A 24,781-nucleotide genomic window follows, 5' to 3' on the forward strand; every position below is an offset into this window, starting at 1 on the left:
TAAATGACTGAGCCACCCAGGTGTCCCAGAAAATGGCTTAGAACAATGCATAAATATGTCACTTTAGGTTAAATAACGTTGTCAGTTTCTTTCATTTGAAACAGACACTGTCTTTGAGGCAGCTCTGAGCAAGTCCCACTGTAAAGTCAACATGAAGTGACTTGATGTCACCTTATTCTTTACATTTTGAAAATGTTTCAAGATTTCTTTTTCTCTTCTCCTAAGGACCTGGGAAGAGCCAATAGACAGAGGCCTAAGGTGAGCACACAATGTCAGCCCTGCTAAGCCCTTCTGATATCTAGTCTCTGAGACTAGTGGGAATCTTGGGAATTAGCGTATGGCTTATAGTTTCTTTTCTGTTCTGACTTATACCACCTTTGGTTTTGTTTGTTTGTTTCTTTTCGTTATTTTTAATGTGCTCTAGCCACCAGCGCCTGAAGATCTTGCAGTGATTTGTTTCACCAGTGGAACTACAGGTAAATTTTGAAATGCGGTTGTGTCTAAGAGGTATCTGGAGGTGTGTATTCCCTGCCCCCTTTCTTGGGTGACTGACAGGTGACTTAGTTGAACTACAGATGGACTGAAGTCAGAGGAGACAGAAGTGGTCCGAGTGCAGTGCCCTTGTCGCCCTGTCAGACATTCTCAGAATCTGAGCGCCTTGTGTATCTCCTCAGACATTTATTGAAGGCAACAGTAGATCCACCCATTTCCTGGGACAAACCAACATTTAAGTTCCAGAAGTAAAATTCCCACGTTTTCTCCTCTTACCGCTACACACGCCCTGTAAAACTCACCATATTACTACAGGTTGTTTAAGACAAGAGATTTCATGTAGAGGACTGCACATTGTTCAGGGGCTTAATGTCATTTAAAGTCATCCAGCAGTTGGCTTTCACGGCTGCACCTAACACTAGAAGCATTTGAGGCCCCAGTTATACAGGGTTCTGGGCTTCCTTAATTCCTGTCATTTGGGGATGGCGTTTCTTTAATGTGGTTTCTACTCATGTGTGTCCCTCAGGCAACCCCAAAGGAGCCCTGATCACTCATCAAAATATAATGAGTGATTGTTCAGCTTTTGTGAAAATAACAGAGGTAAGCTTTTGGGATGTCGCCATCTTTCTTCGTGCTGGGTGGTTGGCACTAGGCCTCAGGGATGAAAGGGTTTTATGGTTGCACCACCACATGTGGCCCGTGCTGTGCTTGGAGCACTGTTTGACATGGAGGTAAGGTCTGAGCTTTAATACGGTTTCAGATTACCCTCTCTCGGATAGCTTTCACTCCAAGCCTCATCTCCAACTCCTGCTTGTGACCGTTAAGCTGAATTGACAGAAGTTATTACAACTTTTCTGTAGTAAAACTTCATGTGGATACTCCCCTGTATAAATGTTTCCAGGAAAGGGCCAAGAAAAAATGTCTCCCTTGTGCTTCCATCCTGATGTGGGGAAAATAATTTCTTCAAGTGGACAGTGAAATGTTAAATACTGTGGAAGGCTTTTGAGTTACTGTTATTTATTGCAGTTGATCTGACTTTCATTGTTTGAAAAAGATTGAAACCTTGATCTTCAGTTGGTTTCCCGTTGTCTTAAAGTTTGCCTTCCAAGTGTCCGGGTCTGCAGGGCATAACACAACAGCACTGGCTGAGTGACTTAAACAACAGACATTTGTTTTCTCACAGTTCTAGAGGCTGGAAGTCCATGATCAAGGTGTCAACAAACTGGGTTTCTGGTGAGGGCTCTGCCTGGCCTCCTCGTAGGGTCCCCGCATGGCCTTTCCTCTTTGTGCACACAGACAATGAGACCGGTTTCTGGCGTTTCTTCCTCTGCTTTCAAGGGCACCAGCCCTATCGGGTCCCCTTCCTTTATAATCTCACTTAACCTGAATTACCTCCCCAAGGGCTCCATCTGCAAATCCAGTCCCTAGCACCAAGGGTATATTTCAAACTTGCCTTTTAAAAACAAGTACTTACTGAGCAATACCATGCCTTTCCCGCATACCCTTGGCACATTTCACTTACTTTGCTCTTGCGGTCTCTGGGAAGGTTGTGTAGGCCCTGATTTTTGTGACAGCAGCCTGTGCTTAATGGTTTTGGGGAATGTGCATCTTTGGTGGCTGGAGAAGGTCAGTCTCTTACCTACACTCACACTTCCTTAGTCCCCAGTACCTTTTTCAACATATAACTTTGTAAGCAGAATTCAATGTTTAGTACCTCATCCACGTGGAATTTTAATTTCCAAAGTAGCCTTCAAATAAAACTTGAAATAGGCTCGTGGCTTATTGAGGCAAATGATTACAAACTTTGTTTAAAATTAATTATACTCTCAGGGGCATTCACAACTTTGTAAAACTTCTTATCTTGCTAACAGACCTTTTTTGGGCGGGGCGGGGGGGGGGGGGGGTTGATGGCAGGTACCAAATCAGGAAATTGAAAAGTATAGGAATGACCGAGTCTGACTCCTCCTTACGTAGCACTTTCCTACCAAGATGTACTAGTTGGGACGCAGATCATGCTTGAATAAAATTAAGGTCAAATTATGGCACATTCGGGCTCTGTCACCCACTTCTGGAGCTGCTGGGTTTGCTGAGGACCGGTGTTTTCATCTGTCACTGTGTTATGAAGGATGGGGCAGCTTCAAGGAGGGGATGGGCACAGCCCAGAAGCGGTTGCGTAGGCACCAGATGGGGCCTCCGTTTTGTAACTGCCTTAAGGCAGCCCCTGCTTTGGCCAGAATTTTGTATGTTAATAACATGAGTGTTCCACGCAAACCCTCATTGTGCCTGGCCCTCCGCGAAGCCCATTCTCAGCCTTAAAGTGAAAACCAGATGTCTTGCTCAACCCAGATGCAGACCTGTATCACATCAGCATTTTATTGGAATTGGTGCCAGATCAGACCTTGCACCAAACAAATCAAGATATTTTTCATGGGGCGAAGTAGGCCATTCGGGTAAAGATGTTGATCAAACTAAAATACACAACACGTGTTTATACTATAAAAGAGCTTGGTAATCCAATGTCTCTTCTCTCCCCCTTTCCCTTTTCAACATAAGATGCTATATTATGTTGGAATAGATCTTCTATTTATACAATGTAATATGCTATCTCATGTTGGAATAGATTTTCTGTTTATACAACATAATATACTATCTCGGGTTGGAATGGACCTTTCATTTCTTACGGTGAAATTGAGCTTCCTAGGCTATGGGGTACTGTGACTTTGAAATACTAAATTATTAAAGCACATAATCCCTTCCTTAACATCCCAGTCTGGACAAAACCTTCCTTATTTTGATTAACGTCCTGAATGGGTTTATTTCATTAGAAGTGAGCTCTTCTCTGATTGTATAATTAAAGTGTTGGTTTTCATTTCATCCTTTGGGGGAGAAATAATTTTAGAGTGTAAGCAAAAGCTGTTTCTCTTTGATATTGAGGTATTATGTGCTCTGGAATACACATGGAAAATTGCTGGGAATCTTAATGCTTTTCTGCTTGCTGGTGTCTGCTTACAGAATACACTTGAGCCTTCCCCAGATGATACTTTGATCTCTTTCTTGCCTCTCGCCCATATGTTTGAAAGAGTTGTAGAGGTAGGCCCCTTGTTTTACTTTGCTTGCTTGCTTGTGATCTGCTAAGTTGTTGTATTTTTCAGAAAGCACTTGCTTTGAATGCCAGTGATGTACACATGTCGTTTTTACCACTTGCACACATGTATGAACTGTTAATGCAGGTAAGTCTGATGTGTAGCTGGTCATCCCCACAGCTAGTTTTTTCCTCAACTCCATTTTAGAAATGGTGCTGATTATTTTTAGAGTGTAAATTTGGGGGTGGGGGCCTGGATACTTGAACTTTATTTTTTTTTTTTAAGTTTATTTATTTTTGAGAGAGAGAGAGCATAAGCAGAGGAGGGGCAGAGAGAGAGGGAGAGAGGGAGACACAGAAGCCGAAGCAGGCTCCAGGCTCCAGCTGTCAGCACAGAGCCCAACACGGGGCTTGAACTCATGAACCGTGAGATGATGACCTGAGCCAAAGTCAGACGCTTAACTGACTGAGCTACCCTGGCACCCGATAGTTGAACTTTATTAATCATTCACTTTAAAATTAGAAGCTCAGACTTTCAAAGGATATGCACATGGCGTGATTCCAGGAATTTAACTGTAAAAGTAGAATTTTTATAAACGCCGTCTTCTGTTTCTGCCTCTGTAAGAAGTCTCTGTTTTTGATGATGCTTGTTAATAACGCACAAGTCGGCTTAAGACACACTTTTTTCACCAATATTCTTAGTGCCCTTGGAAAAGCAGGATGATCTACAGCTGACCTTTGCCTGGGTTCCCTGCATACAACTGTGTGACTATTTTAAAAACTGACCGAGAACCACCTCTTTTCCTTCTTGGACAAGTCTGGATCGTATACTTCCAGGAAAAAAAAAAAACCAGTGGCTGCCATCCATTCATTTAACAAATATTTACCAAGTAGCAGCCATGTGCCAGGCACTGTGCGAGGTGTCTGTGACAAAGAGGTGACTGATCCAGAGCCAGTGGCCCTCTGATTGGCTGCTGCCCTCCAGGGCATGCTTACCCCTAAAGGATCAAGGGTCATGAGATCCCATTTTCCATCTGTTACCTCTGCTACTTCACACCCCAGAAGACCTTGTCAGTTTCCAGAGTGATCTCCAGCGAGCTGATAACGGACCGTGTGTAACTAACTGCAGTTTTGGAAATGTGCCTGGTGGGCCGGGACACCCCTGAGCAAAAGCCCCCTGAGCCTGAAAATTTAAACCATGGACTGTGGTGTCCCTTTCCAGTGGTTTCTGCTTTCAAGCCTGAGACCATTTGTACTTCCATAGCGTCGTCTTTTGAATCTCTCTTTGTTTTTAAAACTTAAAACAGGCAGACTGTTTGTCAAACATGTGTGGCTTACCAGTGCGATTTGCATCGGACGGGAACACATCCACGCAATGGGTCATAGGGCCGAACGTCAGGCTGCTTGGGTGTTTGGTGGCCCCGGATCTTAACCGCAGCACATCCAGTGGCTTTTCAGAGATTTTTAGTTAGATTCAGATTTTAAAAAGTGAGACTTTCATAAGCTTGGTAAATAGCCAAGTTTGCAACATGGCTAGGTTTTTGTTTAAAGACTAAGTTAGGCCTAAAGCTTCTAGAAGAGTAAAATACTGGGATTACATAACATTCACCACCCATTTGTCATCAGCCTAAACCAGCAGAAGCTCCATGATCATCACTGAAAACAGTACTGCATGGTTTCTTACCAGTTCCTTGATCTTCAGGACGATCAAGAGAAGTACCACATTTCCGTGTTGTGCAAGGGCCAGGGAATGTGAAAACACTTTTTGAAAAGCTGCCTATACGTAGAACTTCAGGCTTTCTGGAAACTGGTCCCTATGCTGAAGTTGAAGCCTTGTGTGTCTGTCTGTGTATGTAGTATAGTGCCTGCTCTGGTGATGACGTGTGGGTTATTTTCGTTTCCTGCCCTAGTGTGTAATGCTGTGTCATGGAGCTAAAATAGGATTTTTCCAAGGAGATATCAGGCTGCTTATGGATGACCTCAAGACACTTCAACCCACGGTCTTCCCTGTGGTACCCAGACTGCTGAACCGGATGTTCGACCGAGTAAGTTCCAAGCAGCAGAACGGGGACCTCGAGTCTGAGACTTGGGTTTGATTGGGCTCAGCCGGGTACCTTCCATTCCCTTGGTCTCACGGAAGGCAGTTTCCCCATCATCTCCCTCACAGAGCTGTTGGTAAGGACTCTGAGACAAAACCCGCCAACAGACGGGTTTTGTGAATTGAAAGGCCCAGTACAGGTGTAAGTGGGAGGTCATCTTATTTGTTCAGGAAACTCTTTTGAGCCTCTATTTTCTCATCTGCACAATGGACTGTTCCCTCCTCTCCCTGCTGTCTAGCACATAAAATTGCTAATCGCATCACGTGAGGACAATAACTGTGAAATGATTGATTCTGTAAATTGTAATGTCCATGCACACGTAATGTGACTGACTTAACCACATAGACGAAGTGACTGAGCCAAGACAGGGATGGAGAGAATGCCAGCCCTTCTGTGGGGGGCCACAGGGGCACGGACCACATGTCCTGGGCAGGACCAGTGTGTGGCATGAGCATTCTTCAAGATGAATTTGCACCAGGCAGCTTTCATACTCTTCATTGTAAGGCAGGGCATATGTTACTTAAGAGAGCTTTCTTGTTTTTTTTAATGGTTCTTTAAAAAAACTTGTTAAAATAGCTTGATTGAGATGTAATTCACCTTCCATATAATTCACCCATTTAAAGTATAAAATTCACAGGTTTTTAGGACACTCACAGAGCTCTGCATCCATCACCAGAGCCCACTTCTACCACCTCAAAAGGAAACAATGCACCTGAGCTATCCTCAACCACCTTCCACCGCCAGGGACATGAATCTACTTTTTGCATGTATAGATTTCCCTGTTCTGGACTCTCATATGAATGGAATCATGAAATATCTGTTCTTTTGTGTCTCGCTTCTTTTACTTAGCATGTTTTCAAGGTCCGTCCATGTTGTAGCATGGGTCTGTACCTCATCCTTTTTTTTTTAATTTTTTTTTAATGTTTTATTTATTTCTAGGAGAGAGAGAGAGACAGCGTGAGCAGGGGAGGGTCAGAGAGAGAGGGAGTCACAGACTCTGAAACAGGCTCCAGGCTCTGAGCTGGCAGTCAGCACAGAGCCCGACGTGGGGCTTGAACCCCCGAACCACGAGATCATGACCTAAGCAAAAGTCAGACACTTAACCGACTAAGCCACCCAGGTGCCCCCGTACCTCATCCTTTTTAACGGTCAACTGATATTCCACTGTATGGATATAACACTTTTTTTTTTTTTTGTCATAACAAGATCAGTCCTGTTCTAACGGTTTGGCATTTTATTTTTTTAATTTATTTATCTAAATTAAAGTTAGTTCACATACAGTGTCGTATTGGTTTCAGGAGCAGAACCCAGTGATGCATCACTTACATACAACACCCAGTGCTCATCCCAACAAGTGCCCTCCTCAGTGCCCAGCACCCACTTTCCCATTCCCCCACCAACACCCTGCCAGCAACCACCAGTCTGTTCTCTGTGTTTGAGTCTCTTATGGTTTGCCTCCCTCTCCTCTCATCTTCTTTTTCCTTCCTTCCCCTGTGTTCATCTGTTAGGTTTCTTAGATTCCACAGCTATAACACATTTTATTTATCTTTTCACGCATGGGCGGGCATTTGGGTTGTCATCACTTGCTGGCTATCATGCATAACCATGCTGTGAACAATTACGTACAAGTTTCTGCGTGGACATGTGCCTTCTTTCCTCTTGGGTACTTACGCTGGAGCGGAGTTGCCGGATCACATGGTGCCTCTGTGTTTAACTTTTGGAGGAACTACCGGTCTGCTTTCCCAAGCGACTGAGCCATACGGTGTTCCTCCCACCCAGCAACGTGAGGGGGGTTCCAGTTTCTCCACACCTGAACCGACACCTCTAGCTGTCTGACTTTCTGGTTCCAGCCATCCCAGTCATTTTGAAACCTTCTCTTTTCTTGCCTCATCAGATTTTCGGGCAGGCAAACACCACCCTGAAGCGATGGCTCCTGGACTTTGCCTCCAAGAGGAAAGAGTCTGAGCTTCGCAGTGGCATCATTAGGAACAACAGCCTGTGGGATAAACTAATCTTCCACAAGATACAGGTGACAGACTCACAACTATGGTTTATCATGTAAACTAACTGTGGCTTCAAAGTTTCTCTGAGGGCTCTTTTCTAAAGCCAGGTATGAAGGTAGGAGAGAATGGCATGTTTTTATTAATTCTGGCACATTTCTAAAAAATTCAGGACCAAGCCACTAGGTAAACCTCAGTATATCCAGTGTAAAGCTGAGCAACGTGGTAGCGTAGTAGGGAAGAAAAGGAATCAGGGTATTAGAGCCTTCCTAATTTTTTACTTTGCTTGGATTTCTAAAACAAGCATGTTATTCCTGACGTCATTTTTTAGGCACGCGTGATAAAGAACGTGGAAGAACGATACCATGTCCAAAACAATGCCAAAAAATGTGGTGCTTGCCCCAGTCCACCACACTCTTGTTCTAATTTCTTGAAAGTAAAAAAGTGAAAACAAAAACAAAACAAAAACCCCACAAGTAGTGGTGTTGGGTTATTCTTCATACCCGTTGAGAGTGCATGGTGTCACTCCAGGTGGAAACAAGCTGCAGCCAGGCATTCATCTTTTGAATGCCTGCGAGCTGTCTGCGCATGGGTGGGCTCTGTGGGGCTGCGGAGAAGGAGCTGGGGGGCTGGGCGCACCGGGTGCCCACGGTGTCTTTGGGGAGCCCACCAGCCTGCAGCCATTTGGCCCTCACTGTCTCCCCTCTCCTTGCCTTGCAAGTCGAGCCTGGGAGGAAAGGTCCGGCTGATGATCACAGGAGCTGCGCCCGTGTCCGCCACCGTGCTGACGTTTCTGAGAGCAGCGCTCGGCTGTCAGGTGAGGTGGCCGTCACTACAGCCGATTGCCTCCGCCTTTCCCAAGCCCAGGAATCTCCTCTCCAAAAGCCATCCTTCTAGTTTTGTGTCTTCTTTTGGTTGGGAAGATCGTGTTATTCGTATTTGGGGAAAGGAACGCGCATGTGCATCTCGTGTATGTGAGGCACGAGAAGATGCGTCTGTGGCCACCACAGACTGTATCATTTTCCCAGGGGTCAAGCACAGCCCATAAAACTTGCCTTTAACCAGGCCTGAGGGTATGGCAATGGGATGCAAGTGGTAAGCCCCACCTGCAAACCATGGAGTCAGGAGAGGCAAGAGACTGGGTGACAAGTGAGACCTGCGCGGGGCAGAGCCGCGAGCAGACCGTATGAGTGCGTTCCCGAGTGGGCAGCGTGCAGTGTGACCTGTTGGGCCATGTCAGCATCCCCCTGACGTGTCTGCAGGAGGGGGAGGTTAAGTAGAGAAGATGACCATGGACAGAGGCTGGTGTTCCGTGTTGGAGGTGAGGATGTCTGGGTGCCATAACAAAGCCATAGTAGTAGTTGCCAGACTTACCATATGCAGTCACACCTTGCTTTGTGAGCATAATTCATTCCGGAAATATATTTGTAACCCAAAGCACTCATATATCAAAGCAAATTTCAAGAACCATCAGCTCAGTTGTGGTCATGTGACATTGGGCATCACGCGCAAGACATCGCTCATTTATCAAGTTAAAAGTTATTAGAAATGTTTGCCCATCAGGCGGAACACTGGCAGAACAGTTACTCCCAATCCGCGGTTTTACTCATAGACTATTTCAAAAGAGATTTCACCACGGCCATGGTCAGCCGTTACTCAGGAGTTGGAAGAACGTAATGATTTGTGCGCTTGCAGCATGGGTGTGACTGTTCCCTTCAATAACGTTTCCCCTCTTGGTCCAGTTTTATGAAGGCTACGGACAGACTGAATGCACTGCCGGGTGCTGCCTGACCATGCCTGGGGACTGGACAGCAGGTACGCAGAGCCAGACACCGCTTACAGGCATCCTGTTACTCAATTGAGAGTTACTGGGATTGGGTTCATCATTGGTTCATTAACCAACTCAAGTTCTGTGTCTCCAGTGATTAGGCTGTGGGGCAAACAGTCTGGTAAACCAAGGGCCCTCATGGAAATGGCCGCCATGGCAGAGCAGGATGTGCTTTGAGGTCCCGGCCGTAACACAGGGGGCAGTCGGGATGTACGTAGATGCTGAGACTGACAGCTGAGACATGATGCCCTTTTTACCTGGTGCAGAGCATTGGGCGCAACAGAGCTTGCAAGGAATTGATTGGGGTCTAATTATCTGCTGGTAAACTTGAACTGAATTTAAGCACTGGGTGCTGTGCTAGGTGTCAATACCACAGAGCAAAAGAAACAAGTCATTTCTCCCAAAAGGCACAAGGAGAGGCAAATACAAAAATGATCAATCCAGCAGCTGTCATGAATAGGCTTGCGTATTAGGTGCTTGAGGTGCACATCACAGGCACTTCATAGCATCCCTATGAAGTCGGCCCTGTGACCCCGGGGAGGAAATGATGATGGATTAAAAAGCACGTAAATAATGGACAAGAATTTGCCCAGCATCGTGCTTTGCAGCCAGGATTCCAGCCCAGATCTGACGGCGGAGTTTCTGTGCTCTCCTCTGTAGCGCACAGGGAGTGCGCTCTCCACACGGCGGACCCTGCTGATTTATTTGGCGTGTTAGAAACACAAGCACTATCTAGTAACTTCTAGTAGCACAGTTCTGCTGGGACTCCCACTAATTGTCTCTGAACCTTCTTCATGGTTTAATTTATAAACCCCTGGTTCTTTATCAGCTGAGAGAATTTGGAGCAGTGATCTCTTTATGCAAAAAACATAAAACATAGGGGAATTATTTGTGATGCTCTTTTTTTTTTAATTTTTTAAAAATATTTATTTATTTTGAGAGACAGAGTGTGAACAGGGGAGAGGCAGAGAGAGAGGGAGACAAAGAATCTGAAGCAGGCTTCAGGCTCTGAGCTGTCAGCCCAGAGCCCGACATGGGGCTCGAACTCACAAACCGCAAGATCATGACCTGAGCCAAAGTTGGCCACTTACCAACTGAGCAACCCAGGCACCCCGTGATGCTCTTAAAACCTATCTCATTTCTGTTACTCTTTTTTTTTTTTAATTTTTTAATGTTTTATTTATTGAGAGACAGAAAGACAGACTATGAGCATGGGAGGGGCAGAGAGAGGGGAGACACAGAATACGAAGCAGGCTCCAGGCTATCAGCACAGAGCCTGACGTGGGGCTTGAACTCATGAACAGTGAGATCATGACCTGAGCCGAAGTTGAACGCTCAACTGACTGAACCACCCAGGCGCCCCTCTGTTACTCTTTTGTTTGGGAAAAGACAACCCAATCTGAACCACTTTGGGCAGGAGAGTTAGCTGTGAAAATAAGCCCCATCCTATCTTAATAAACTTAAATCTAAAACACATTCTCCTGTTTTTTTGTCAAAGCTTTGCTGTGTATAACCTTTTATTTAAAATAATTTTTTTTTTTTTTTTTTTTGAGAGAGGGCATGAGTGGGCGAGGGGTGGACAGGGGATCCAAAGCAGAGAGCCTGATGCAGGGCTTGAACTCCCAAACTATGAGATCATGACCTGGGCTAAAGTCAGACATTTAACCAACTGAGCCACCCAGGTGCCTCTTGTGTTCTCTTACCGAAAGTAGGGATGTTAAGTCTGTTGAGAGAGAGGTGGCAGATGAACAGGGGCCATCAGATTGTGAGAGCGCAGGAGAAGTTTTAAAAAGCTTGCGTCCAGGCATTTGTAGAAACCCCTTAAAATCCCCAGCCAAATTATTTCTACTCTGAAAAATAATTTGGAGCATCAAATTTGGGAAAGGTCGCTAAAAGACTTCTGAATATCTGACTCTCTTCGAGGAATAAACACTCTATGTTCCCTTCCGGGGACAGTGGGGGTGGGGGGGGGTGGGGGACGGGATATAATCGCAGAGAACAGAAGTTCACACCAGCTGTTGTTACTATGAGCAGGAGCAGGCTTGTTTCCTATAAAAATAATTCAGCCCAAGATATTAGTAGCCTTCCTGGGATTGATCATTCTTCTATTGAACATGCAGGCCACGTCGGTGCCCCAATGCCATGCAATCTTATAAAACTTGTTGATGTAGAAGAAATGAACTACCTGGCGGCCAAGGGTGAGGGCGAGGTAAGTGAACTGCCCACCCCCCCCCCAGGCGTTCACCCTCATCGCCGTCCCTCTGATGGACGGCCGTGCCCATGCCCCCTGCACTGCTGTTTCACGGCACTGTCACGAAAAGGCCTTGAGCTTGATGTTATTGGTGATCCGGGATCAAACAGGCTTCTTTTTGAAGGTTCCTAATGTGGGAGGGGTACCACTAACGTCTCTCCCATCAGACACCATAGGGACTTGGGCACGCAAAGGCTGAAGCGCTTCAAGGCCTGGAGCACAGCTCTGGTCAGCTGATTGCCCTGCATGCCTGTGAGTGAGCTACTGGCCAGCGGAAGGAAAGCCTCATTACTTCAAATGATTTCATCCCCCTTGGGGCCCCCCAGCAGCTGGGAGCCAGACCCTCAGGCAGGCAGTAGCCTGCAACCTGACTGCGGCTGAGCTCGTTACGGGGAAACGGGCGTCGGAGGTACCCCCAAGATCCCAGTGTGGCTCTGGTAGCTCTTTCTGGATTGTGGAATTTGGGGCTTCTAGCTAAAGGTTGAGACACGGGCACATGCACACACACACGCACCCCACCTTTCTCCGGAGAACCCCCGGGAAACGCTGTTAACAGATTATCTTCCCCTCCCCACAGTTCTATCAAGATGTAATTGACATACAACAACGTGTGTGTGTATAAACAGCACAATGATTGGGGCGCCTGGGTGGCTCAGTCAATTAAGCATCTGACTTCAGCTCAGGTCATGATCTCACAGTTTGTGAGGATTTGTGGCTTCGAGCCCCGTGGCAGGCTCTCTGCTGACAGCTCGGAGCCTGGAGCCTGCTTCAGATTCTGTCTGCCTCTCCCTGCCCCTTCCCCACCCCTGCTCTGCCTCTCTCTCTCAAAAATAAATAAACATTAAAAACAAAAGCTAAACAGCATAATGATTTGACATACATAGATTGTGAAGTGATTACCCACAATAAGTTTCATTAATATCCATCATCTCCTATAGCTATAAGAAAAACAGTTTTTTCCTTGTGATGAGAACTCTTAGGATCTCATCTCTTAACTTTTTTTTTTAAGTTTATTTCTTTTTAGAGAGACAGAGAGTGTGAGAGCAGGGGAGGGGCAGGGAGAGAGAGAAAAGAAAAATCCCAGAGTGGAGCCCGGACATGGGCCTCGAACTCATGAACTGTGAGATCATGACCTGAGCCAAAATCCTGAGTCAGACGCTTAACCAACTGAGCCACCCATATACCCCTCATCTCTTAACGTTTGAATATATCACACATCAGTGTTAGCTGTAGGCACCATGCTGTACATTCCATCCCTGGACTTATTTGCCTCCTGGCTGGAAGTTTTGTGCCTTTTTACCCCCTTCCTCTACTCCCCCCTCACCCCTCTCCAATCTTTTTCTCTTCAGGTGTGTGTAAAAGGCCCAAATGTATTTAAAGGCTACTTGAAGGACCCAGCAAAAACAGCAGAAGTTCTGGATAAAGATGGCTGGTTACACACAGGGGACATTGGAAAGTGGTTACCAGTAAGTGCTCACCTCCTCTGTCCCCACAGACTATTGTTTTCTGCTGAGAATATCCCCTTGGCTGCACGTGGTGGCCTCACTTTTCTCCTTCCCTGCTGAGAGGGTGTGGTGTAGGGGGCCCATTTCCTACAGGGAACAGGTTTGTGCTCTGAGCGTGCCTGGGTAGGATTTTCATCTTCACTTTAGCAAATAGGCCTGGTCTTGATGCTTGACATCAATTCTGCTGCTTCCTGTTTGGAATCCAGAGAGACTACGTACAGCCTTTTATATATCCGGGCTGGACCTCGATGTTAAGGCCTTCATTTAAAAAGGTGCGGGGAGCAGTGTGGTAGACCGCCAGGAAGGTATGGTGGGCAAGAATTTGTCAATATGTGTGTTTACTAGGGTTTTCATCTCATTACAAATAGAGTAAGTGTTCCGCGGATTAGATCAACACCTTTGAATTTAGTCTTAAATTTATTGTAGAGATATTCCAGAGTCCAGTGTAAGAGAGAGGCATGTGCAAGAAGCCATGCGCATAGGTTTGGCCAATTTTGCTTGCTGTGGTATCAACCACTGCTTTTTCTAAGTGGTTACTGTGTTTAATTACAAGCACTGAAATGACTAATGTAATTTTTATTATTGGTTGTATTGGTTGATTCTTACAGATTTAAGGTGCCTAATACTCCCCTAAATTTTTATTGATTTGAAAAATCTGCCCCCAACCCCACCAAGCCAATCAGCTCAGACTTCAGCATACCCAAGTTATTCAGAAATAAATTAAGTCCCTCTTTCCGAGTTCAAGAGGGATTACGTGTCGGTTCTAAATCTGGCTCTGGCGCTAATGAACACATTTCCTAATCTCTCTGGACCTCAGTCTTCTCCTTGTGAAAATGGCACAGAACCAACATGGAACGAGAGAGCCATAGTAACGTCCCAACAGCTGACTTCTGGAAGCCTGAGAATGACCCTGGGATGGGGATGGGTTGAATGGGGGTGGGGGTTCGGGTCACCGGAGGCGGGCGCTCCGGCATCTGGCCAGCCTGGCAGAGAGATTGTGGCTCGCCTCGGCTGTCCTGTGGGCAGCTGACCGGCGCTGCTGCAGGGGCCAGGAGCAGCCCCCTCCCACTCCTGCCCTGAAACGACGACAAAGGAAGCGGGTGCCCAGCCTCTCTAGCAGACATCTCCTGAGCCCTCGCTGTGCACACAGAGCGCAACGGGAGGGCCTGTGTCTGTGCTCCCAAAGGGCAGGCCTCACGCTTGGGCAGCCAGAGGGATAGCGAGCCAGAGTGCTGCTGCCCGGCTACTGGGGACGCAGCGTGAGCTCTGGAGCCCCTTCTCTCTCTCCCTCTCTCTCTCTCTTCACTCAACTCACTGGCCTTGGGCAAGTCACTTAGTCTCTCCAAACCTCGGTCTGCCTCACATGGGCTGACAGCTCGTCCCTGTGCCTTGTTACCAGGATTAAATGATGCCACGTGAAATCCCCTGAACTGTGTGTGACCGACATGGGGAGGGCAGGGGCGGGGTGGGGGGGACACCAGCCGAGGAGCCACCCCCAGCCCTTCCCTCCCCTCTTGCAAACAGAATGGCACCTTGAAGATTATCGACAGGAAGAAGCACATATTTAAACTGGCGCAAGGAGAGTACATAGCACCTGAGAAGATTGAGAACATCTACGTGCAAAGCGAGCCTGTCGCCCAGGTGTTTGTGCACGGAGAGAGCTTGCAGGTGCGGTCCCTCTGCCTCACCCGCCACGTGACGCCAGCGTGGCCGGGGCCTCGGGCTCTGGAGTTTTCAGTGCGGTGGGAAGTTGGCGATGAGACCGAATTGACTTTCACTTGTGACGGGCTGTCACACTGTGGGGTTCTGCTGCCTGGCACTTCTTGTCCAGAAGAGGTTTTCTCTTTAAATTGCGTATTTTTATTTTACGTCCCTGGAGTGGTCTGGTGGACCAAGGGGAATTGGATAAAGATATTCAGGAGTAGGTAAAATATGCTCTTAATTTCATTATGAAAGGAGATAGTGATAGGCCGATTCTGAGGAAGTTTAGAATTTTCAAATGTATTATTTCTGAGCAGTGGCTGTGAGCCAGTATGTACATGAAGTTGAAAACCAAGGTCAATATTGTAGGGACATGTCTGTCTGCAAAGTGTCGGGCAGATGTTGGCAAGGAAGAGAAAAGGGTCTGGTTTCCTGAAAGTTCATCTTCTTTTTCAAGTCTTGAAAATACTTTGAGATAACTTTTAGAAGAATGTTATCTTATAGGGAATACATCTATTTGAGTATTGTTTTCCTTTGAACCCGGTACCTTACCGTGCCTTTGATTTTTATTTACTTTTATTGTTACTGAATTGTAAAAAAAAAAAAAAAGGCATTAGAGATTAAATAAAATTTTTTTAATGTTTTATTTATTTTTGAGAGAGAGACAGAGCATGAGTGGGGGAGAGACAGAGAGAGGGAGACACAGAATCCAAAGCAGGCTCCATGCTCTGGGCTGTCAGCACAGAGCCCAAAGCGGGGCCCGAACCCACCAACCGCGAGATCATGACCTAAGCGAAAGTCGGACGCTTAACCAACAAAGCCACCCAGGTGCCCCATGTTTTATTTATTTTTGAGAGAGAGAGAAAGAGCGCGCACAAGTAGGGGAGGGGAGAGGAGAGGGAGACACAGAATCAGAAAGATTTAAAGAAAATGAATCTGTATAAATTTTCTCTTTCTCTCTTTTTTATAGCAGTTAATTGATATCTATTGCCCCACCAGCTTGATAGTTTTAATAGTAAAATATGCAAAAGTAAATAAAAGTTAGGGTTTTGTCAGACTTTGATGCCCAGCAGCCCTTTTAAAACATTTAATTGCACAACTCCTGGTGCCGTGTGCATTTTTAGAGCTGGGAATTCTTGGGGCACCTGGGTGGCTCAATCGATTAAGTGTCTGACTTCGGCTCAGGTTATGATCTCGGTCCGTGGATTCGAGCCCCACATCATCCTCGGTGCTGAACGTTTGTTCAGAGCCTGGAGCCTGCTTCAGATTCTGTGTCTCCTTCTCTCTCTGCCCCTCCTCCGCATTAGCTCTGTCTCACTCTGTCTCTCAAAAATAAAGAAATGTAAAAAATTAGAGCTGGGAGTTCTTAACCTGGGCTCCATGGACCCCCGGGGCTGGTAATGTTTGAAGAGTCTGTGACTTCCGTCAGATCTTCCCGGGGTCCATGTGCATGATAAAGAGCCGCTATTTCAGAATCTCTCCGTCAAACCATGTCATAACTCACTTGTCTGTGTTAAAGGCATTTCTCATAGCAATCGTGGTACCGGATGTTGAGACGTTATGTTCCTGGGCCAAAAAGAGAGGATTTGAAGGCTCCTTTGAGGAACTGTGCAGGAACAAGGTAAGGCTCTGAAGTGTGTGGTCTACCTCCGGACCTTCGCCTGGCGCCAAGCCCGCCTCCAGAGCCCTTCAACACAGCAAGCGTGTTGTTTTCTTGCCTTCCTAGGATGTCAAAAAAGCCATCTTAGAAGACATGGTGAGGCTCGGGAAGGAATCTGGCCTGAAACCGTTTGAACAGGTAGGACTTTGATCACGCACGAACCCTACATGACAGTTTCTAGCTTGAGGATTCCGTGTGAACAGGCGTGGAGCGCCAGGTGACCTGAAGAGACCCACGGGGAAAGCATGATGGAGGCTCGGCCAGCAGGGTGGGGGGTGGGTTTCTGTAACCAAGGAGTAAGCCTTCGCTTTTCTGGAGGTCGGGATCCAGGCCCGGATTCTGGCCTAGGCGTAGCCCCTGCGCCCGTGTGGACAGAGCGGCTGGCCAGGGCCTCCATCCCCTCGGGCCTGCGTGCTGTTTAGATTCAGGTCGCATCTGTCCTTGTTTTTTTGCTTTAATTTCCTCATTTATTTGCAGGTCAAAGGCATTAGTCTCCACCCTGAACTGTTTTCTATGGACAACGGCCTTCTGACCCCAACAATGAAGGCCAAACGGCCAGAGCTTCGGAACTATTTCAGGTCACAGATAGATGAACTTTATTCTACCATCAAAGTTTAATGTGAGGAAGAAACCACACACCTCCAAAGCCTCCTACTGATGGCCTTCACGTTGGTAATTTTGACTAGAGCACGCGTAGGAAAGGGAGCGTCCGTGTTTGACTTGTGCATTCGGGTTCTTGTCATAGGAATATTGGAGGGCGTGGAGCACTGCCTTACTGTCCCTTCGTGTTGCAGACCACGCTTCTGGTGATACACAGTTTCCAAAATGAGCCTTAAAATTGTAAAGGGGGAACTATAAATGTGCTAAGTTATTTGTGACTTCCTCGGTTTAAAAAAAAAGGCGGGTGAAAACTGCATCTCCCTGTTTTTCCAACCAAGGGATTAGGATTTTGCTGCAAATTCTGCATTTGTCTGCTGCTCTCGAGTACAGTGCACTGGAGAGAACCTGTCCCTTAACAAAAGCCGTCCCAGCTGGAGAACATCACAAGTGGACCCGAGATTCTTTTTTAATCCCTGCCTCCTTCCCTTCCCCGCCTCACGTGCTGTCTGACGACCCCTCTGATTGCGGGGTACGGAGCACCGTGCTTGCCCGCTGTCGCTGTGGTCCTGTAGAAGCAGAAGCTTCCGGTGAAGCGCGGGACAGACCCAGCTGCAAACAGCACCGACCCGGAGCCTCAGGTGAATGGCTGCTCACGTGAGCGAAGGAGCGCGCTCTGGCCTCCACGGGGCAGAATGTGCTCTGACCCTCTTCTCCACACCCGGTTCCCTCCCTCTGTCCTTTCCCAGGGGTTATTAAAAAATCTGCCTTAGACCCTGCAGTGAAGACCAGCATTTCAAGAAGGAAATAAAATTACCTGGATCAACCATGCTCAACTGTGACGCCTGTGTAACTGTCCACTTCATCTTCACTGAACCAGTCACTGTTTGTGATGGCCGACGGATTTTTAATGTGGCTTTCGTCTCAAAAGATTATGTTGTGATTAACAGGCTTCCCTTCCCCCCCCCCCCAATAAACTCTCAGGCAAGGCTTGTCTTTCAAAACATTAAAAGAATAGATGTACATGGGTACTTACTGAAATGGACAGTAATAAACAAATACTCTTACAATGCTACCTGATTTTTCTGAAATGTATTTGCCAAGCCAAAATTCTAGGATGTAGAAATCTGGAAAATTCATCTCCTGGGATTAACTTCTCAAGGGAATTTTTTTTCTTAAGTTAATTTGGGAAATTAGCTGCATTTCACTTTACTGCAAGTCTTTGCCACGTGTGACTGAATCAAGTTGTCACTTCCACACTGAAAGCAGCTGGTTCGGGATTTGTGAGAGTACGTGTGTATTACACAAGCACAACAGGGTTGGCACTAAAGAACTGTCACGCGTGTAGTAACACTATTTGGTAGCCTAACTTCGTATGTGTATTCTTAATTGCACAACAAGTCAATAATTTGTCACCTTGGGGTTTTGAATGTTTGCTTTAAGTGTTGGCTATTTCTATGTTTTATAAACCAAAACAATTTCCAAAAACAATGAAGGAAACCAAAATAAATATTTCTGCATTTCAAGTGAGTCAAAGCCTCTCTTTTCGTGGCAGGGTAATATTCGGGGCGGCCTTGGATGGGCACACAAGAGGAGCAGAGGGCCCTGGGCCTCACACCCGCCCTCCGGTGTCCGTCTTTGCTGACGCTGAGGGGGCCGACCCGGGGCCCCTGGCTGGGTTCTCTGCTGCCAGCCGCGCTCCCGCTCCGTGGCGGAGAAGAAGATCATGGTGTGAGCAGTGCAGACATTCTTGGAAATGCAAATTCTTTGCTGGGAAGCTGCGTTTCAGGAGACACTGGCTTCGGCAGTGGGTTTGATTCAGTGTATTTTAGTAATTCTCTTACTAAACACTGTTTTAGACAGTGTCTCGCTTAAGGCAGCTGACATTTTCTCTTCCCTTTTCCTCTGTTTCTACGCTCTGCTATCAATGCACAGATTTCCTCTTCTGCAGGTGTTCATCTGTCTGCCCCTGGCTCCTCGTGGAGTCTGTGACATTGAGACCCGCCTCCTGCCCTCGCTCCCTCCCTTCAATCTCACGTTTGGTGTGGAGATGTTTGGTTTCTTCCTCTAATGCTCAAGCCCTCTGCACGCATCTCTTGAAAGCCTCCAAACCCATTCTGCTTTTTGTTCGAGTTATTAAATTCCTATGTCGTCTTCTCTCATCTCTCCTTTCTCTTCTTCTTCCCCTGAGTTGAAATCTGAGTTTCTTCACACAAGGGCATGACCTGATTTTCCCTCCCTTTGCACCCAGCACGGCTCGTACACCAGTGGGAGTTGATGAAATAAATCTCATTTACATAAGGGATTCCTATTTAAATATGAACAAATACTTGGAATTTTGAACAAAACTTCTCTTGTAATGAGGTTGATGTACAAGTCGGGTTTTAGCCTTTTATAAAAGAATGGTAGCCTACACATAAACGTATCATCTTAATCATTAAAAAAACTTTTTTAATGTTAATTTTTAAGAGAGAGAGAGAGAGCCAGAGCACTAGTGGGGGAGGGACGGAGAGAGAGGGAGACAGAATCCAAAACAGACTCCAGGCTCTGAGCTGTCAGCACAGAGCCTGATGTGGGGCTTCAATCCATGGACCGAGAGATCATGACCTGAGCCAAAGTCATATGCTTAACCGACTGAGCCACCCAGGCGCCCTCAGTTATTTTTTTTTAATTAAATGTTTTACTTATTTTGAGAGAGAGAATCCTAAACAGTCTCCATACTGTCATCATATAGCCCGCCATGGTCTCCTTCCCACGAACCATGAGATCATGACCTGAGCCGAGTCAAGCTCTTAACTGACTGAGCCACCCAGGCTTAATCATTTTGAAGCACACAGTTCAGAGGCATTAGGTACATTCACGTTGTTGTGCGGCCATCAGCGCCATCTGTCCACAGAACTCTCTCATCCTGCAAAACCGAAACTCTACTCATGAAACACTAACTTCCGTTCCCTCCTCTCCCCAGCCGCTGGCCACCACCGTTCTACTGGCTGTCGCCATGAATTCCACTGTGGGTAAATCCTATGGTGTATCTGCCCTTTGAGACTGCTTTCTCCTCTGATCGTAACGTCCTTAAGGTTCATCCACGTTGTAGCATGTGTCAGGATTTCCTTCCTTTCTGAGGCTGAGTAATACGCCATTGTGTGCACAGACCACATTTTCTTTATTCATTTGTTGATGGACATTTGAGTCATTCATACCTTTTAGCTGTTGAGAATAACATTGCTGGGAACGCGGGTGTACAAATACCCGTTTTAGTCCCTGCTTTCAATTCCTGTGGGTATATACCTAGAAGTGCAGTTGTGGGACCGTAGGGTAGTTCCGTGCTTAATTTTCGGAGGCATTCCCATACAGTTTTCCCCGGCGCTGTGCTGACGTGCTCACTCGCAATGTGCACGGGTTCCAGTTTCTCCACATCCTGTCTCTAAACATCCTCTGGTTGATTTCTGTGTTCTTCATAATGCACACCCTAGTGGGTGTGAAGAGGCGTCTCGTCATGGTTTCGCTTTGCATTTCTGTGCTGATTAGTAAGGGTGGGGCATCCTTTCCTGGGCTTATTGGTCGTTAGTAGATGACCTTTGGAGAAACGGCTCTTCACATCTTTTGCCCATTTTTTTTTTTTTTTTTTACCAGTTGGGTTGTTTGTGTGTTTTATTGAGCTTTGGGAGTTCTTTTGATATTCTGGATATTCATCCCTAAACACTGTCTTCCAGTTCTTAACTTGCATGGTGCCCTGTTTGGGGTCCGCCAAATCAAAACTATACCTCTCATGTTTTCACTTAGGGGCGCCTGGGTGGCTTAGTCGGTTAAGCGTCCGACTTTCGCTTAGGTCATGATCTCGCGGTTCGTGGGTTCGAGCCCCGCGTCGGGCTCTGCGCTGACTGCCAGCCCAGAGCCTGGAGCCTGTTTCAGAGTCTGTAACTCCCTCTCTCTCTGACCCTCCCCTGCTCACGCTGTCTCTCTCTCTCTATCTCTCCTAGAAATAAAATTTAAAAAAAAAAACAAAAAAAAAAACTATACCTCTCAAACCCAGCCACAACGGAAGAGTTGCAGTTGACTTGGAATGAGGCAGCCTATTCTTCTGTCCAGATGCCCTGGGTGTTAAGGTGCTTTCAAAAACAGCCAAAGGGGCTTCAATGGGTTGAGCGTCTGACTCTTGATCTCGGCTCAGGTCATATCCCAGTCAGGGTTTTGGGATCGAGCCTTGCCTTGGGCTCTGTGCTGAGCGTGGAGCCCGCTTAAGATTCTCTCTCCTTCTCCCTCCCTCCCATCCACTATTCCTTTCCCTTGTGCATGCTCTGTCTCTAAAACAAAGCAAAACAGCAGAACAGCCAGAGAGCAGCGCTGTCCGCGTAGAGCCCCGGGGAGAAGGTGTGGGCCGGGCGGGGGTGAGAAACCGCACAGTGCTCTAGTGGCTCATCCGGCACTCCATGCGGGCCCCAGCTGTCACCTGCCCGCATTCTAGATCTAAACTCAGAACAACAGTTTGTTTATAAGTCTATCTGGTAAATACTTTTGTCTCCCACTTTTTTCTTTTTTTTTTTTTTTTAATGTTTTATTTCTGAGAGGGAGAGAGAGAGAGACAGTGTGAGCAGGGGAGGGTCAGAAAGAGAGGGAGCCACAGAATCTGAAGCAGGCTCCAGGCTCTGAGCTGTCAGCACAGAGCCTAACGCAGGGCTCGAACCCAGGAACCATGAGATCATGACCTGAGCTGAAGTCGGACGCCTAACCGACTGAGCCACCCAGGCAACCCCCCCTTTTTAGATGAGTTGGAATAATAATCACTTAGATGCATCGGATGTTGCCACATGCCAGGCACTATTCTTAGCATTTTTACACAGATGACCCGCTTCACGTTACAACCCTTTTAACCAAATGCTGCCATAGTCCCCAATTTACAACAAGGAAATCGAAGCACACAGATAATGTGATCAGTGTCCCACACCCAGGCGGGATCGAAGCTGGCCGGTCTGGCTCTGGACCCAAGCTTTCAACCCCACACTATGGACGTTTCTTCTTATCTGTCTTAGTGAATTTCCTGACAGAAGTTCTGCCTCGAAGCTTAGCTACAAATGGTTTCAATTCCTCTCCTATGATTGTTCTTTGTCATCGCAAGAGCTGACACCACCTTTTTGTTCTGGTTTTATGGCTTCTCAGAAATTAGATAGAGCTGCTCTCTGTGATGTTGGTAACCCCAAGCCCACCAAGGACTAAAAGTGTCAGAGAGCCAGCCACTCTATTTTAGGAAGACGATATGTGTAAAGCTGGGTCATGGGCATACAGCAGGTTCATGAGAGCCCTCAGAAGTTCTAGAAACCCTCAGTAACAGCTGCTTGGGCTGTGGATTTGGTATGGGCGGGTATTGCTGGGGCAGCGTGCATTCCTTACCCACATCCTCATCCAGTCCTTGCTGAAATCCCCTATTAGGCAGGGGGCGAGGCCACAGTTAGGTGTTTACCATCAGCTAAGTGCCCGGCCCAGTTCTGTGCTGTGGGGACACAGCAGTGAGCTCAGCAGACAAGATCCTTGCCCTGAAGAGGCTCCTTGTGTAACAGAGAGAGATGGACACACAGTAAACAAGCAAACACAAGAATTCAGATTGTGATGGTGCTCTGAAGAAAACAATGGATAGAGTATTGGGGAGGGAACCACAGGCGTGTTTTAAGTGTTGTGGTCACAGAAAGTCCCTTTGAGGAGGTGACCGTGGGTGACAATCTGAAGAATGAGGAGGGGAAGCAGCCTTGCAAGGTTTGGGGAAGGAGTTCAAAAAGCAGAAACCGTGCGTGCAAAGGTCCTGAGGTAAGAAAGCGCGCAATATATCCCAGGACCCGCAAGAGAGTGAGTAAGGGTAGATGGAGCCCTCTAAGCCAGGGAAAGTGTAGTACGGGGAAGAAGACGGAGATGAAGGAGCACCAAAGTATCAGGCCTCACAGCCCAGAAAGGAATCTGGGTTTCTGGGAGGAACTGGGTTCGGGAGGAAACCAGTGAGGCGTCTGAGGCAAGGAGAAACAGTCCCCGAATTGCCCTTCTCCGAGCCCACTCCTGGAGACCGTGTGAGGACAGCATAGTGCATGGTGGCTTCAACCAGGTTGGTGGCGGCGGAGACGGAGGAGGAAAGCGGTGAGAGGGTGCGGAGGGTGCAGGGTGTGACCGCAGCTGGGCGGACGCGTACCTGCCCTTACCCAGCTGGGAAGACTCGCATCGGTTCTGGGGGGAGGGAGTCAGAAGGTTGAATTTGGACCGTTTCTATGTGAGGTGGCTTCTAGACCAGCAGGTGAAGACAGAGAGGCGTGTGCGGCCCGGAAGACGGCGAGGCTGGAGCGAACGCTGGCAAGCCAGCAGCACACACAAGGTGAAAGACACCTGGCCGGGCAACCTGGGGAGCCCGAAAATGTGGATGGGAGGCAGAGAAGGTTCTAAGACAGGACCAGCCTTGCATATTTGAAAGGGAATTAAGGAGCCCGCAATGGGGACTGAGAAGCACCTGCCGTGGAGGAAGGTGGGAAACCAAGAATGGGGTGTCCCAGAAGCCGAGAGAGAAGTTTCGGGGAGGCAGGGGATCCGTGACGTCATATGCTATTGAAAGGCGGAACAGGGTCAGGACAGAGGAGCACCCGCTGATTCCACAGTGGTGGCCACCACAGACATATGTGTCCCAGCAGAGCAGAAAGGGCAGAGCCTGCTGGGGGGCGGGGGGCAGGAGCTCCCGGGAAGTCGGGGAGACCAGCTAACTAGTCCTGAATTTTCCGACTGCAGGACCTCTCTGCCTGGGTCACCTTTTTTTGCTGCCCCTCCCCCTCTGTGACGTGACACCCATCACTGTGTGGGACGTCTCATCACAGTCCTCAGGTGCAGCTAATCTCTCCATAGTAAATGCACCTGGTTGCGGCTTACGTCGTGTCACCAGGTGGAGGCGGGCAAATGCCATCGACGCTGGAATTTTCATCCATATTTCCAGCGATGGTGGCAACAGAAGCAGAAGAGAAGTCGGTTGGTCTGTCCCCATTGCCAGGCAGGGCCGGTGGGCAGAGGGAGAAGGCCGGGGGGCTGTTGACTGAGCGTCCCTCCCATCCCTCCACCTCCAGCCCCCTCTGCCCTGATCGTGGGAAGTGGCCGTTCCTCCACGAACCGCCTCGGTGCCCAGAGCTGCGCAGGTGCAGCCTCCCCAGCCCTTAGGTTAGTGCGTCTGCAGATGTGTCCCCGAGGGCGGCCCCGCCCCCGCCCCTGCCCTTTCTCCAGGGGTCCTGGGGGAGAGCCCAAATCTGAGCTCACTCCTTCACCCAGCACGAGTCACTGGGAAGTCGACCCACCTTATGTGTCATCCATTTATTTGGCATTAAAAGAAACCAACCAACCACATTTTCCCTTTGTCTTGACTGTTGCCTTCGCACTGGTGGCTTGCTGGAATGGCAGAAGCCTTGCTGGCGGAGTTCTGCTTCTCCGCTCTGTTCTTAAGGTACCGAGATGTTCTGTTCTTGGCCGGAAGCGGGTTTGGGTTTTTTTTTTTTCTTCGCAAATATATTTTAAATATAAGTTCTTCACCACTCACTTTCGTTGAGATTGTTC

At 47.6% G+C, this 24,781-nt stretch overlaps 1 protein-coding gene and 1 long non-coding RNA gene across 6 annotated transcripts in view; both read left to right on the forward strand.

The window, feature by feature from the left end:
* The window catches only part of ACSL1 (acyl-CoA synthetase long chain family member 1), a 67,605-nt gene extending 49,851 nt beyond the window's left edge, over positions 1-17,754 (forward strand). For 3 of the 5 annotated variants that reach the window (XM_039253842.1, XM_039253843.1, XM_039253844.1), the window contains exons 8-21: positions 226-258; positions 425-476; positions 1,019-1,092; positions 3,505-3,582; positions 5,485-5,619; positions 7,568-7,702; positions 8,395-8,490; positions 9,416-9,488; positions 11,622-11,710; positions 13,102-13,218; positions 14,782-14,925; positions 16,478-16,579; positions 16,685-16,756; positions 17,096-17,754. In XM_039253842.1, the coding sequence (XP_039109773.1) occupies positions 226-258; positions 425-476; positions 1,019-1,092; positions 3,505-3,582; positions 5,485-5,619; positions 7,568-7,702; positions 8,395-8,490; positions 9,416-9,488; positions 11,622-11,710; positions 13,102-13,218; positions 14,782-14,925; positions 16,478-16,579; positions 16,685-16,756; positions 17,096-17,236 (1,341 nt within the window). In that variant the 3' untranslated portion in view covers positions 17,237-17,754. Of the gene's footprint in view, positions 1-225; positions 259-424; positions 477-1,018; positions 1,093-3,504; positions 3,583-3,644; positions 3,723-5,484; positions 5,620-7,567; positions 7,703-8,394; positions 8,491-9,415; positions 9,489-11,621; positions 11,711-13,101; positions 13,219-14,781; positions 14,926-16,477; positions 16,580-16,684; positions 16,757-17,095 lie in introns of all 5 variants that reach the window. The other 2 variants (XR_005532029.1, XM_039253845.1) reach the window with 2 other exon arrangements.
* Positions 17,755-17,783: 29 nt separating this feature from the next.
* Positions 17,784-18,741, forward strand: LOC120246371. Its single transcript, XR_005532030.1, has 2 exons — positions 17,784-17,856; positions 17,965-18,741. It is a non-coding gene; the product is annotated as an uncharacterized LOC120246371 (long non-coding RNA).
* The last annotated feature ends 6,040 nt before the right edge of the window (positions 18,742-24,781 follow it).

Source organism: Hyaena hyaena, unplaced genomic scaffold, assembly GCF_003009895.1.
Source record: "Hyaena hyaena isolate Hyena2069 unplaced genomic scaffold, ASM300989v1 scaffold_467, whole genome shotgun sequence".
In the NCBI taxonomy this organism is placed as follows: Eukaryota; Metazoa; Chordata; class Mammalia; order Carnivora; family Hyaenidae; genus Hyaena; species Hyaena hyaena.